Source organism: Equus przewalskii, chromosome 9 (assembly GCF_037783145.1).
Source record: "Equus przewalskii isolate Varuska chromosome 9, EquPr2, whole genome shotgun sequence".
NCBI lineage: Eukaryota > Metazoa > Chordata > Mammalia > Perissodactyla > Equidae > Equus > Equus przewalskii.
The window spans coordinates 33,983,949-34,000,491 of NC_091839.1; the positions used below are offsets into that span (position 1 = coordinate 33,983,949).

At 37.5% G+C, this 16,543-nt stretch overlaps 1 protein-coding gene across 8 annotated transcripts in view; it reads left to right on the plus strand.

Moving 5' to 3' along the window:
* The window catches only part of BCKDHB (branched chain keto acid dehydrogenase E1 subunit beta), a 229,740-nt gene that overhangs the window by 75,038 nt on the left and 138,159 nt on the right, over nucleotides 1-16,543 (plus strand). For 6 of the 8 annotated variants that reach the window (XM_008516296.2, XM_008516297.2, XM_008516299.2 and 3 more), the window contains exons 7-8: nucleotides 8,525-8,622; nucleotides 10,663-10,773. In XM_008516296.2, coding sequence (XP_008514518.2) covers nucleotides 8,525-8,622; nucleotides 10,663-10,773 — 209 coding nt within the window. Of the gene's footprint in view, nucleotides 1-8,524; nucleotides 8,623-10,662; nucleotides 10,774-12,857; nucleotides 12,989-13,835; nucleotides 14,053-16,543 lie in introns of those variants that run through there. The other 2 variants (XR_011522536.1, XM_070559023.1) reach the window with 2 other exon arrangements.

A 16,543-nucleotide genomic window follows, 5' to 3' on the forward strand; every position in this document is an offset into this window, starting at 1 on the left:
CTGCTGAAGTGGAGTGTGCGAACTTAACCACTATGCCCTTGGACCGATCCCCCAATCTTTTCATTCTTTTATGAATCTGTTTAAAAAGTGCTGTATCACCAATGGGCTTGGTGACACAGAAAATAATATTCAGTGGAGAAGGTGTGCACTGACAATTGTAAGTTAAAAGGTGAGTGAGAGGAATTAGATTCTGAAAGTGAAAGAGTTTTAGGAATAACTTAACCAGTTTATTTTGCTTATATATTTTTTACAATGTATGCATAAGGTGATTTATAATAAAACCCATGCTTGATTGCCTAAATTTTTTTCTTTCAATAAGAATTTCATAAAATTTCTAAGAAGTGTCAGTTTAATTGGCTGTGTTTTCTTTCTTAGTGATTCACAAAATAATGGTGTATTTTACAGTTGACAGTGAAAATGAATGTATTTTTCTATCTCAACATAATTCTCTTTGTCAGGTGATTTGCTTTTTTCTTTTAAACTCTCCACGTGCTGATGGAGGATGGCTTTAAGATAGTGCCCTTTAATTCAGTTTTCGGTTACTTTCTTTGCAAGTTTTCCAGTTTACCTTGTTAGAATCTATTTATATGAATGACATTCATTCTTATAAAGCTCTTTGCTATAGAAAATACATTGGAAAATATTTACTAAAGGAATTCTAATATCTTAAACATGAAAAATGGACAATTGGTAGTAAAATTGTTGATGGGAGAACTTTTGCTAAATTACTAAATACTGCACACAAGAGAGAACATGAAAAAAAAACCTTGAGTAATTGTGAAGATTGAACAAGTTATATTACAAATGTGGTTAAATTTTAGTGTATGTAATAAGAATACTGATGTATATTATGGAATAATAATGGTCTCATAAAAGCTTTTTTGTTACATTAAATGAGACAGGAAAATGTAGTGAGATTAATTTTGAAGTCGCCTAAGGATTACGATGATTGCTTTATCATACTGCTTTTGGGATATGTTTGCAAATTATTTTGAGAGGATGCTAAATTTGTCTCATTAAGCAACAAAACTGGAAATACGGGATTTTCAAATTAGTTAACTAATTAATTATCAAAGAAAGAGAATTAGAGTGCATTTGAGGTGAAATTGGTCCAGGAATTTCTGTTTTAGGTTAATATAGCTATTCAAGTTAAAAATAATAGGTGAGTTTTTATTTTTCCGTGATATTTCAGTGGTAGGACAACATGACCTTCTGAAACCATGACACTTAGAAAAACATTTGAAGTGCTAACCTCATATTTTATATTTAACAGTATCTCAGTGTGAGAAGTCTTCTGGTTCCATACAAGATATTTGCTGATTCTGATTTGACTTTTATTTATATTTAGTCAGTTTAATGGGCTGTTTGTTTTTATTTTGTGGTCCTGAGTCTCCAGCAAAAAGCTGAGGGGCATGCACAGATCCTGAATTTGTGTCTCCACATCTTCATGTCTCTGGATAGTCAGAACTCCAGAGAACTTAAATTCATCCAGGCAGACGAGGTCAGAAATACAATACCAACTGTGGCTGCACTTTGGCAGTTGGATAGCTTTCTTAATATGTTCGTTTTCTCCATTTGTGCTAACATTTCCAGAAACAGAACTTATTTTAGAAGGCAGTATCATTCCACCATGTCTATCCTGCCTGGTGTTTTAAGTCAGTTTCCCGTGGTTGATTTTCAAGGACATTTGTGATTTGGACTTCCTCATCATATCATACCTTGTTTTCTCCAAATCTGTGGGGAACTTGCTAAGGTGGTTCAGCCTCCTTTTTAAAAATTTAATCTTAAAAAATGTAAGCTTTTCATTTTGAAATAGTTCAAACAGAAAAGATGAAAAAATAGCACAAAGAAGTCTTCGGACCCCTCACTCGGCTTCCCTAGATGTTAACCTCATACAGAACTGCAGTGATAATGATCAGCAGCCGGAAACTGACGGTGCTGCAACGCTCCTAACTCCTCTGCACAGCTCGTTCACTTGCCTTACTAGTCCCACTAGTGTCCTTTCCCTGGATCAGGATCCAATCCAGGGTCTCCGTTTATGGTTCCCTCTCCTTACTCTCCTTGATTTTGGGACAGACTGTCGTCTTTTTTGTCTGTCATGATCTCCACATTTGGTTCACTATTTTGTAAAATGTTCTTTGATGTGTTTGTCGAACGTTTCTTGCTGATTAAATTCAGGCTGTGTGTGTATTTTGGCAAGATCACCGGAGAAGTGCTGCTGTGCCCTGTCAGTGCATCGTGTAAGATGACGCCTGGCGGTGTTCGCTGCTTACTTGTTTGACGTTTCTCTTACTCTTTATGGAACCTCACTGCTTGGAATGCCAACGTTTTGCCTTCGTGCATCTAATTATATTCTTTCTTCAGGACCTACCTCTTTTTGTGGTTTTCTCTATTTTCTCCAGTTCATCGGCTTTTTCACTTCTCTGCAATTCTTTTGCCCTAATTCTCAGTAAAACTTTGACATACTTATGGTACAAAGGCCTAGGTTATCATGTGATTGTGGCCCTTGACTGCTGTGGCTCCCAGGGCACCTCTCTGGTTTGCTCCCTTGTGGTAGTGAGAAGTATGAGACCAGTTTATGCTGTCCACACGTGCTCCCAGTAATCACCATGGTTTAAGTAGTATCAGAGTTTAGCACTTAGTCATTCTATTTATTGAAAGTTGATTTTTGTCTTCTAATTAGATAGTAATATTATATTAATATTATAACGTAATATTGACAAATATGTTAGACAAATATAATAACAGTATGTTGATTTGGTCTTTCTAATATAGACTGTTAATCTTTAGATCTTCAGTAATTTGAGATGAAGAAGTGAGGGGAAGATTGGGTACAACTGTGTTTGGGAATAATTTTAAAGTGATTACTAGAAGAAATTGCACTTAGTTTTCTCATTTATATATTATCTCTAACATCAGTATTAAAAGTAATTGTTAGTGTAGAAGTGAAAATTATCAAAAAAGTATGACCATAATTAATAACCTCAAATTTGAAAGGAGGTTATTTATTCGGCATATAACACTTGTAATATAGAGAGATTAATTTATGGTTAAATATCAGTTTTATACAGAAAATGATAATAGGAATAAGAATATCTGTTCTGGGGCTGGCCTGGTGGTGCAGTGGTTAGGTGTGCATGTTCCTCTTTGGCGGCCTGGGGTTTGCTGGTTTGAATCCCGGGTGCGGACATGGCATCGCTTGGCAAGTCATGCTGTGGTAGGCATCCCACATATAAAGTAGAGGAAGATGGGCACGAATGTTAGCTCAGGGACAGGCTTCCTCAGAAAAAAGAGGAGGATTAGCTGATGTTAGTTCAGGGCTAATCTTCCTCAAAAAAAAAAAAAAACAGAAAGAGAAAATAATATCTGTTCCTAGAATGAAAACTTGATAGTCTTAATGAGTGTACCATTGAATTATTTTAAATTGTAAAGCTGTTTTCCTAAGAACTGAAAGGATGTCTACAGTAATTAGCTTAAGGTGTCCTCATTCTGTTCCTGTGATGGGCAGATAGACATAGACTGCTTTCCACAGTTTACAGGTGAGATACTGGGGCACAGAATTAATATAGTGCTTTATCAGAGGTGACTCCGTTAATTAGATGCAGAGATAGGGCCAGGAGTGGGTTCGTGGTTCGGTGGATTTGCCCACCCTCCCCCATTAGACTGTACATTCTGACAAGTGAGGTAGGCTTTCTCAGGTATGGAGACTTTGAATATGCTGTTAGGAGTCAGGCAGCATGAAGTAACATATTTTAGAAATATACTTTCTTCTTAAAAAGGTTTATGTTTTTATCACTGCATCATGTATAATGCGACATGAATAAAGCCCTACTGAGTTTCACATTTGTGAGGAGACTGGCATTATTGTAGATTAGTGCCAGGGCAGAGAAATGACCCTATTATCTCTGTAATGGTAACACTGTGCCTCACAGGGGAACTTGCATCATTAAGAGTGATTATTTTCTTGCTGATGCTTTCTACATGGGTTATTAATATATTAAATCAGAAGGAGTTGGAAAGTTCCTTTTAGGTGTTTGGGAATATAATCCAAAGGTTTCAGTATTCACCTTTCCCTGAAACATCATGTGGACCTGTGTTTCCGTGTATTTGTAGGTGAACACACTCACACCCACACACGTGCACAATTTCATACCTCCATTTCTTTGTACACACCTTTTCTTTCTGCATGGAATGCCCTCTTTATTTTCTCTCGTGTCGAGTGCTGCTTCATCTCGAAGGCCCCTCTCAGTTGTACCCTTCTTGGTGCTGAAGGCTCCTTGATCCTTACAACCAGGTCGTTGCTTCTCTCTGTACTCCTTGGGCCGTTTGTCCCCACTGCTACATCATGTTTCTGTTTGTTTGCTGCTCGTGTCCTTCCATCTTTATAACTCTCAGTTGAGTGTGTGCTTCTCCAGGACAGGGACTGCCTCTTTCAATTTTATATTCTAGTATCTTGCATGATGTCTGCATATACTGGGTATGCTATAAGTGTTAAGTGAATAAATGTATATTATACATACTATATATATTTATACACTTTGCCTTATTTAAGAAATGTGTTTAAGATGATTTATAAGCAGGATAGCAAATTAGAAGAAAATTGGAAGGAGAAAAGGAGGATGATGGGAAATCAAATGGGGCCAAACATGGACTAATTCATGCTATGAGTCTGTAAGTGTATATGTAATATGAATAAGTACATTTGCAATACAAAGGAATCATATATGTGGAACTTACAATATACGTTAAAAAAATCTATCTGATATTTGAGTGAAAAATTACATCTTTTTTATTTTGGCCTTGGAAAGTTTTCTTATTTTTCTAAGTCACATGTTTGTCAGCATATCTGATGCTGAAAGGTTTCTCTGTGGCATGCTCATTAGTGCTGAGATTAGCATGTCGTCAGCCTGTGGCAGTGTGGACATTAGTGCTGAGATTAGCATGTAATCAGCATGTGGTAGCATGGAGTGGTCTCAGTTAGTCCCACTGCGATGAAAACAGGAATCCGCAATTTGACTATAGGGCGCTCTTCAGCTCCTGAAGTTTCGAGTTCCAACTCCTCTTACCTGCTCTTTCAAAGAGCACGTAGCTCTGGGGGAGGAAAGCAAGAATGCTGATTTGAAATAACAACCTTCTCTTGGAATAAATATCTTGTGTATTAATGTAACTAAAGAGTACCTGTGAATTATAGCTTGCTCTCTTAGGTGACCTGTTTGCCAAGTGTAAGTAAATGAACATATTAAAATTGTACTCTTATTCTCCTGCTCTCAGGATTAAATTTATGCAAATCTAAGAAGAGACCTTTTTGGGTTGTTTTTGATATAAGACTTTTCTTGGATCTAATTCTTGGCATGATTCTTTTGATGGAGGACTAAGCTTCATTTGCCGTGTTGTTTCTTAATTAATTGATAAAGTAATGAGGTCCTATTATTCTGCGTATTTGATTTAATACAATGAAAGCAGTTAGTTACTCACCAGCAATTTTGCAATGGAGGTGGGCCAAGATGCCAACCCATTGCTTTTGGTGTGCCAGCCCTTGGAGCTGTGTGTTCCACGGATTTCCTAATCACCAGCTGGCAACTGATTTACAAGGCAAGAAAGACGGGACTCTTGACCGGCGGCCACTGACTCACAAGGCTTGCACTCAGCAAGATGGAGTGCGTACTGGCTTCAGGACTTGTCTGTTGGCATGCTCATCTTGCTGCCGGGGGGGAGAAGACTTGATGGCAGAGAGCCTTTGTGCTACCTTTGGCATGTTTGCCAGATGTCATCAGCAGCATTCTTACTTTGGTTTAGCAATTGAGAACTGCTAAGTAGAATATACTACTGCAGTTGAATGCGTCTGTCTCCCTGTGTGTCTGTTCCTTTGTCCATCAATCCATCCATAAATCTGTCTGTCCATCTATCTAATACTGGATTTAAGCTACCAGTGAATGAGCTGGAATTAACCTCTGAAGGCGCTGTTTAGAATTGAGGTTGGCAGACTTTTTCTGTAAAGGGACAGATGAAAAATATTCTAGGCTTATAGGCCATGCTGTCTCTTGCATCCTCTCAGCTCTGCTGTTGAACGGCAAAAACAGCCATAGACAATATATAAATAAGTGGATGTGGTTGTGTTCCAGTAAAACATCGTTTTACAAAAATTGACTTGCCCACCCTTGGTTTAGACAGTGGAAGTATGCAACTGAACATAGTTTTTGTGCTACACAAAAACTTTAAAAAATACTTTTAATGCTTATAAGTTTTCTAACACGCTTTTGTCTCAGGTTTGTTAGCTTGTCATCTGCATTGAGGCTTACCCACAAAAGTAGTTTTATCACTTATTTATTTTATGTAAACATATTGATGATGTAAAGACACTCATCTCTCTCTGGCACTGGTTATAGAAATGGGATTGGATTGGAAATATGCAAAAAATACAAGGAATAAAATTTTTCACCACATCATTGATAACAGCATCATTAAATTTGATAGTTCTTTCTTATAAATATGACTTCAAAAACTATATATATATTTTTTTTTTTCTGAAGGAGATTTGCCCTGAGCTAACATCTGTGTCAATCTTCCTCTGTTTTTCTTTTTTGTTATTTTTTAGTATCTGGGCCACCAGCACAGCATGGCCGCTAACAGAGCAGTGTAGGTCCATGCCTGGGAACCGAACCCAGGCTGCCAAAGTGGAGCGTGCTGAACTTAACCACTAGGCCACCAGGGCTGGCCCCAAAAACTATATTTTAGACGTGAAATCATGGCCAAGATATATTGCTAGGTGGGAAAAGGGGGATTGTAGAAGGGTTCTAAAGAATGTGTACAGTGTGATTCTATTTGTGAAAGAAAAAGATTTACGTATGTCTATGTATATGTATACTTGCATATTGCAGATATCTGAAAAGACACTGAATCAGTCAGTGTTCTTAATTTTCAAGCAGGTGAAATCAACTGTGTCCAATATAAGCAGAAAAGATTTATTGAAGGATGACAAAAAGCTCAGAGACTGCCGGAGTGCCTAAGAACCATATATATCTGGAGGCAATACCAAAAATTCCACTGCATAATTGGTTCTGCAAAGGTGCCCCAGCAGCTCTCATTGGACACAAAACTTCAGTCTGAATCATTGACACCCCTGAGCCGGGATGTGGGGTCTGCCTCCACTGTTGTGCATATTCTCGAATGGATTCTGGACACTTGCTGCTCTTTTGTGTCATCAGCTTCCAGTGCAGAGTCTGGCATGGGTGCGTTTGATTGTCAGAGCCCACGTTTTATCCCCTAGCTGCAAGGGAAGCTGGGAAAGTGAATATGCGGACCTCACTTTTGTGGTGACCTAAGGGCCCTGCTTGTTAAGGTGAGGCATTTCCTTAATGTAGGAAGAGGATTAAGGTGCTTGGACAATAGATAGGAGAGCTGTCCACTGCAGACACCCAGGAACTTGGTGGTATTGGTTTCTTCAGTGCAGTGTAGTTGGAAGGGCTGACTGGGGGGCAGAAGGAACCTTTTATTTTACTCTTTTGTGCTCTTTGAATTAAAAAAAAAAATCATATAACAGTGATTGTAAAAAGACCGTGGGGAAAATGAACAAAAGAGAACAACATGGACCACTGCCCTCCCCCCACCACCTGCCGCTGTTACACGCCTCTCACAAAAGAATTCAGGAAGGCCTCCCAGCATCGTGGGGCAAGTCCATCACTTCTGGGTCGTTTTCGTTTGAAAATTCACCTTTGGATTTCCTCTTGAATTCAGTCGACTCTTTATTGCTTGTACGTGGGTGAGCAGAGAAATCATGAAACGGTTTTCTCTGGGATACCAGTGGCTTATTCTTCCTTTTGGCCTTGTGGAGCTGATTCAGTTTATCTCTTTGAGGTCTCCAGGATTCACTTTTGAAAACTAAGGTGTTGTTGCTGCCATGGTTGATGAAGCATTCATAAATGCAAGGTGCAAAAACAAAATATACTTAAAAATTTGGCCCCACTATGTGTTTTTCTGTTTTTCAAACCCTTATAAATTTGCTCCTTGATAGAAAACTTGTCTGAGAACTTAGTTCAGTCCAATAAAGTTTTAGCAGACATTATTCATTTTTTTAACTTTATTTTTTCGAGCAGTTTCAGATTTCCAGAAAAAGAGTAAAGATAGTACAGTAGAGATCCCATAAACCCTGCACTTAGTTTCCCATATTATTAATATCTTACATTAGTATGGTACATTTGTTACAATTAATGAACCAATATTCATACATTCTTATTGACTAAAGCCCACACTTTATTAAGATTCCTTCAGTTTTTACCTAAAGTCTTTTTTCTGTTCCAGGATAGCTGATATGTTTTACACGTTTATGTTGTGCTTTTGCATATGTGTAATAATGTTATGAAGCCATATAATAAATGCTATTTCTGTTGTAAATAACTTACAGAGTTTGGGGGAAGAATAAATAAAATAAAGCTTTGCCACAATGAAGTTCTTATACTCTTATATGCACACATGTCACATGAGAAAAAATAATTCCCGTTTCATTTTTCTCCTGTTCTGTGTTCAGTGGAGCAGGTTCCTGTGGAACCGTATAACATTCCCCTCTCCCAGGCCGAAGTCATCCAGGAAGGGAGCGATGTTACTCTGGTTGCCTGGGGCACTCAGGTCAGTAATGATTATAGCAACCGGTCACGGCCATGTTGTGCTAGGAAGCTCTAACTTTTAGTCTTGACACCATCAAGAATTGAAAGTGCTGTTTTCATATCTCAGATTTGAGTCTTGTTTGGTGCTGCATGTCTATCTGCTTCTGATTTCTGGTTGAAGGTGAGGTGCCTATTCAGTCATATTAAAATATATATGCATATGGTGAAGCTGTTAAAAATTTGTTTTTACAAAAATGTATTCATTAAAACACTTTCTGTTGAAGCACACATTACATATCCTCATGACTTGTTTCTGTGCTTGGTTTGCTATTTTCCTTTTCATCCCATTTGCAGCCATCTCTCGTGCTTACTTTGCTGGCCACATGGCATCCCATGGTCCAGCCTCAGCATGCCATCCCTTTCTCTTTTCCAGCGAACCTCACCACTGACCGACCTCAGCTTCCCCTGCATGTTTGTCACATTGCTCTGCCTCCAAACTTGTAAGCTCAGGACTCTTTTTTTTTCCTCTGGCTGTAGACTTCTCTTACATTTCTGTCTCTCCTTCTTTTAAAAAAAAGGTCAGTTTTTCTTTTTTTTATGTAAAGGAAAATACTTCCTTATTTTATAAAATTTAATGCAGCGTTGTATAAAGAAGATAATGAAAATCACTCACAATACCACAACCTCCTCCTCTCTTCTCTTCTCCAGTTGATTTTTGGCTTGGAGAGCTACAGTCCTGGTCTCTCCCCTCCAGGGGGATAATTTTGTTATCCACATCCCTGTCGCTCTCGGCATGTCCTCTCTGTAGTAGGGAAGTTAGAGTGTGTTAGATACTAACTCCCATTTACTTGCTTCCATTTCGCACCTATCACTTCTGCTGCCAATCTTTTCCTCTCTCCCTTTGTCTTCAACGAAGAGGCGTCTGGTTTTCTTAGTTACCTCTCCACATCTGTTTCAGATGATGTTCCGTTTTACCTTCTCTAGGACTGGCATTCATCAGCTGCTCCTTTTTTCACCTGCACCTTCAGTTTTTTTTCTTTCCATTCCCCTTTTATTAAAAGGGTCTGTGTCCCTGGGCTGGCCCCGTGGCCAAGTGGTTAAGTTCGCGCGCTCCGCTGCAGGCGGCCCAGTGTTTCGTTGGTTCGAATCCTGTGCGCGGACATGACACTGCTCATCAAACCACGCTGAGGCAGCGTCCCACATACCACAGCTAGAAGGACCCACAACGAAGAATATACAACTATGTACCTGGGGGGCTTTGGGGAGAAAAAGGAAAAAATAAAATCTTTAAAAAAAAAAAAAAGGGTCTGTGTCTTTTCTCTATCTAAAAAAATGCCTTTTCTATCCTGCTTTTTTCCTTAAATACCAGTATTATCTCCCTCCTTTCTTTTATCACTAAACTTCAACACCTGTTTTCTATTATCTGTATTTAATTCCTTGACTTCCTTATGGTCTTGTACTTTATGAGTTCTGTTCCCGCTAATTTGCTAAAACTACTTCTGCTAATGCTGCTAATCTTCCAATTGTTAAATCCAACCCTTATTCTGTATTGCTATGGCGTATGACACTGGCTACTTTCTCTATGAAACCCTTTCTTTAGCTTCTGGGATATGTTATCTCCTGATTTTTTTTTCCTGTTTCTTTAACTATTTTTTTTTCTTTTCTTTCTTTTCTTTTTTTAGTGAACTCTTTTTTCTCTTTTTTCTCTTTAACTGTTGGTCATCTACAGGGTTCCATGATTTCTTCCCTTTATTTCTCTCTCTCCATGCTTTTCCTAGAAACACCACCTACTCCTGTGACTTTATTTACCTTCTGCTTGCTTATATCTTTGGAATTAGTATGTCTAGCAATGACTGCTCTCACTTTCTCTAAGAATTTCTTTCCAACTTTCTTCTAGACATCTGTATTTGATTGTTTTAAAATACAATGTTCAACATGTCTAAAACAAATGTATTAGTTCTCCATGTAAAACCATTCCTCTAAATACTGTCTCCATTAAAGTCAACTAATGTTCGGGCCTGAGTCGCTGTGGTCAGTCTGCATGTTTTTCTCTTTATTTCAGGTTCATGTGATCCGAGAGGTCGCTTCCATGGCTCAGGAAAAGCTCGGAGTGTCTTGTGAAGTCATTGACCTGAGGACTATAATACCTTGGGATGTGGATACGGTTTGCAAGGTATAAATATAGTGTTGATAGGGTGTCATTTTCTCAAAGTCTTGGGCCAGATTTGTTGGCTATCTGCTAAGGATTGTTTTGAAATTTTGAGCTTCGTGAACATTTTCAGCTGATTTAAAACTTTAAAATTTACACCACGAGAGAAATGTATGCTGTGTAATGCTGTATAATCAGCTTAATGCTCAAGGAAACAAAGCATTTTAGTGTTTTTCTTCCTGTAGTTCTCTGTCTAGATTATTATGAAACCATGTCCTTCACGCAGCCAGCTTGGGTGGAGTTGTGTGGGTAATGGCGGAGAGTGAGGAAAGAGTGTATCATTGGGGATGTTGAGCTCACATGTGTTTGTAACTTCTGATTGATCACGGTTTGATAAGCTAAGTTTAATATAGTCAGCTAAACAGTTTGGCTGAAATTTTTATTTGTCTCCTCTCCCAAAGAGGTGGAGATAGATTATTTTTTTAAAATAACTCTCTAGCCTTAATACTGTGAATCACAGTTTGAATGTTATATCATGGAATTCTGGTTACTCTGATTTATAGTTTCCTGTCTAAGTTAACTCTTGAACTTCAGCCTGATTAGGTTGATCTTGTTCTTGTTATTAATAGGATTCACATAGTCCCCTCTCAAGAATATAGTTTAGTTCTCATTTACTTGGCTATAATTGGTATCTTTCATATTAATGTGTAGGTAAATTAAAGTGTGTCTGCTCCTATATTGGTATATAAGGAAGGTTAAGCTCTGTTTTGTGATGGTTTTATCTACTAAAGTTTAGGAAACATTGCATATATTTTTTTCTTGATTTATTGCTGTAGCAAATGAGTCCTAGGACCCAGAGTATTTTACTGTTTTTGAGAGCTTTGGCATTCTCATAGCTTTTACAGGCAGTTTCTTAAATTAGTTTCATGAAAATAATCTGCAGCTACTACTGCTGTAAAAGTGTAGCAAAGAGTGTTTTTAGGTGAAGATTGTTTTATAATTTAATGGAAGATTTAAGGTTTGTTACAGTGAATGTTCTGCAGACTTACTTGACACCAGCTAAACACTTGACATGGTTACAAATGGTTTCAACAATATTCTAAATTCTCATATTTGTAGTTTCCATAATGGAGAGCAGTATTTCAGGTGGAATTATTCATAACTGCATGAAAATAATGCTTTTTGCAGGCATTTTCAAATCAAGTCAGATACTGGGTTTTCTTTGAAATAGCCAAATGTTCCAAATTGTGGTTAAGCTGGAACTGCTAGTTTTTGCCCCAGAGCAGCCTTCTTCTTTGCAACCTATATCGCCCTCTAGTCTTGGGGTTTGTATTTCTGCTGTCAGTGGTGCTTCTGCAGGGGGATATGATGTTTGGGCGTGGTCAGTGGGGGTACTGATAGATAGTCAAGGCAGGTACTTATAGAGCTTCAGTCACATGTTTATATACTTTATGTATCCAAAAAGAATTTGTAGCAGCTTGCGGTAAAACACAAATATAATAACACTGCAAGGTAGTAACTGTGAAGGCAAAGTGAGGAGAGAGAGAGAGGAAGAAAGAAAGGGGGACATTATATCTGTATCTACTGTATCAGTTTGCTAGTGTGGAGCCCTCCCCTTATTCAATCTACTGGTTGCATCGTGGTATGATTCTGGAACGTAGATCCTGTTTCCGTACGGCTCTTATACTACTGGAGAAGATGAAAGAGGAGACCAGAGACCCCTACTGAGTGAGAAAGTGCTGCATCAGCCTCTGACTTGTTGGCACCATTATTTTAGTTTTGTGTTGCGGTGCTTTCATCATGGTATTTTTCTAGTTGATGACCCTCCAGTTATGACAGTGAAAGCCAGCTTGTCATTTCTTTGGGTCTGTTTGTGACTCTTCATTGCTGATTGTGGTACATCTCCCATTTTCCTTTCATGTGTCAAAAGAGAAAAAATTTCGATACTTAGCGTCTTTTCTAGGATTTAGAGATGACTTTAAAGACGAGGGCCCTACAGCCAATCATATTAAAAATGAGGTATATTTTGTTTAACTGTGGTTAAGTTTTTCTTCTACATCTTTGTGAATTCTTTAGTAATCAAAATTTGTGTTTATTATGTTTTTCAGTTAGTGCTGTGTTTTATCGGTTGTTTTTTGTCTTATGACAAAATTATGTCCCCCAGCTTCATTCATTACATGTTAAACGCAACACCAAGATGCATGTTTTGGAATACCTAACCAAGAAAAACTTGTTAAAGGTAAAAATGATTTATTGAACATACATATTAGCATAATGTGCATATACAGTGATTCTGAGACAATCAAGGATTGGTTAGTGTAGTCTGAATTTAACTCTGTTTTTAAAACAGAGCCATACTTTTTGCTTAAGCCTTGAACCATTGTTTGGAAGTTGTAAGCCTGAAAAAGTTGCTTGGTGACACAGAAAGCAGCAGTTTTTTGGAATTTTGCTCAAGGGAATTACAAAATTAGAGACCTGAGACGGTCTAAAAACAATAGCCAGTTTCTCCACTCAGTTCGGATCCTGATGTTCAAGTTGGAAGCCTCCGAAAAGCAGACTAGAAAACCTTGAGTTTTGAGGTGCGCAGGAGACAGAGACCTACCCTGGGGTCTGGGGTTGTGGGTTGGGGGTGGGGTGACTTAAGTGAGAGTTGAGAGCCCTGGAGTGAGTGGCACATTGACCTGATGATCTGCAGCTGCGTTTGACTTGGAGTCACCTGCCAATTTAGTCTCAAGGAGCAGCTGAGGATCCAGGTGTATAGAATCTACATTTCGTGCAGCTGTAATGACAGAATTGGAAACTTGAGGAGTCTTAAACATATAGTCGGTCTCCCTTTTAAAATATCTGCCAAATTCTAAAGCTGTGTATGGTGGGAGGTAGGCAGAAAATGTCTGAAAAGACAAGCCATCACTTGAGGCCAAAGTGACAGAGGCCAGTAATACCCTCAGTTGAAAGCTGTGGAGTCAGGTCTTGTGATCAAGGGCAAACCAGAAGTAGCTGAAATCTTCCCAAACCTACAACATAGCCTCTACCCCTCTCAGCTCCTTTTGAATTAATGTAACTTACCTTCTACTCTGTCTGCCCAGCAGAACAAGGAGTCAGCCTTCCCAACATCTGGAAGCTCTGTGAACCAGCATTCAGTAAAAAATTGCTAAGTGTATGAAGAGACAGGACCATTTGATCAAAAACCAAGAGAAAACACAAACAGTAGAAAGCAAACAGAGATGATCCATATATTGAAGTTAGCAGACAAAGATTTTATGACTATTATGTCTAGGAACATAGAGCAAAAGGACAAAAGAGGTAAGAAGGTGGAGAATTACTTTAGAGAATTGGGGTGTGTGTGTGTGTGCGTGTGTATGTATATGGATCAAATAAACATTGTACAACCAAAAAGAATATTTGACAATAAGAATTCAGTGATGTGTTTACAAACACATTGGACTCAGTAGATGACAATATTAATGAATTAGAAGGCAAGTTAATAGAAAATGTTCAAATTGAAGCACAGAGAGGGAAAAAAAATACTAAAACAGATAAGAGCATAAAATACATTTGGGATCTGGTTAAAAGATCTGTCCTATAAACAATTTGAATTCTAAAAGGAGAAGAGAGAATGAATTGGTCAGAAACACTATCTAAAAGGTTTTTCTCCTGAGTTTTAGAACATCAACCCATGTATTCCAGAGGCTTTGTCAGCCTGTAAGGATATGTTCAAAGAAAACCACAACCATATACAGAATGAAATGCCATCTTACATTGCTGAAGATCCCAACCTGGAAGTCTATACTCAGTGAAAACATCCTTTTAAAATTAAGATGAAATAATAGTTTTGGCAAATAGAAATTGAGAGAATTTGTCACCAGCAGACTTTCACTAAAAGAAATGCCACCAGGGAGTTCCTTAGGCAGAAGGAAAATGATCCTAGAAGAAGGCCAGAGTAGGGAGGGGGCTTACATGAGGTTGAAATGTTCTTTTGTTCTAGGATTATTAGCTACCTGAAAAATTCTTATTAGATTATAATGTCAAGAATGGATATTGTAATCTCTAAGGAACAACTGAAATAATAGTGAGGGTGTGCATATTCAGCAAGTTAAAAAGGGAACTATAGGTTAGTAAAAACATTTGGTTAAACCAGAAGAAGGAAAGGAAAATATTCACAATAAAAAGATGTTCAATAGAAAACAGTAAGATCACAGATATGAACCCAGGCATACATGTAATTAAAATAAATACAAGTGGATTAAATAATCCTAGTAGAAGTCTTAAGATTGTCAGACTTCATTAAGAAAACAACAAACATGCAAATTAAAATAGACATACCTTAATATAAGGACAAAGAAAAGTTGGAAAGAAAGGGATGGAAAAAGAAAGCTAGTGGAGTTATACTAATTTCATATACAGCTTTAAGGCAAGAAGCATTGCTAGAAATAAAGAGGAACCTTTCATAATGGTTAAGGGATCAATCTATCATGAAGATGTCACAATCTTAAATCTACTATGTTCTCAATGGCATAGCTTTGAAATACATAAAGCAAACAAAGCACAAAACTCATAGGAGATAGAGACATTTCCACAATCACAGTGGGAGACTGTAAGACATCCCTCTTGAAAGCTGATCAAACAAGCAGGTAAAATTAGTAAGTATATAGAAGATCTGAACAAAGAGCTAATAAAAAACTTGTCTTAATTGTGTACCCAACTATGCAAGAAATTATTCTTTTCAACTGAACGTGGAACATTTGTCAAAATTGACTAAACGCTGGGACGTGAATGTAACCTTAACGGATTTCAAAAGTTTGAAGTTATTTAGAGAATCTTCTTTGACAATACTGGTATTCAGTTAGAAATCGAGAAAAAAGACAGCTAGAAAAGGTCCAGCTTCCTTCAAATTAAAATTTATGTTTAAATAACCATGGGTTGTAAAAGAAACTGCAATAGAAAATAGAGAATATACTAAACTGAATGGTTATGAAGATGCTACATATCAAAAGTTTCAGAATAAAAGTTTCAGCTAAAACCATGCTCAGAGGGAGCTTTATAGCTATAAGTATATGTATTCAGAAAACAAGAATAAGACCAAAAAAATTAATGATCTGAGTTTCCATCTCCAGAAAAATAATTAAACCTAGAGAAAATAGAAGGAATGAAGTACTAAAGAGCAGAGATCAGTGGAACAGAAAATATGCAATAGAAAAATTTAATAAAGCAAAATTGAGATCTTTGAAGAGATTAATATACTTGATAAACCTTCAACAAGACTAATGAAAAATATAGGGCAAGCACAAATGACAAATATCAAGTATGAAGAAGGGGGAAACACAGATGATCCCACAGACAGTAGAAAGATAAGAGAGTATTGTTAACAATTTTACAAGTAAGTTTTAAGTGAAATGGAAAAATTCCTGGTAAAATACAAATCTGTCAAAATTAATAAATGAATTAGAAAACCTAAATAGTCAGATAGCTGTTAAAGAAATTGCATCCATTTTTATAAACCCTCATACAAAGAAAACCCTAGGCCCATGTGGCTTTACTTGTATATCGTTTAAAACACAATTCTTATACAAACTCTTAACAGAAAGTGAAACCAGAGGGAAAACTTCCAAATTCTTCTTATAAGACCAGCATAATCTTCATATTGAACCTGTTTAGGATAGTATAAGAAGGGAAAATTATAGACAAATTTTTCTTATGTACATAGATGTGAAAATCTGAAACAAAATATTAGAAGGTCAAATCCAGCAATATATAAAAAGCCCAAGGTGAAGGTTTATTCCAAATGTGTAAGAGG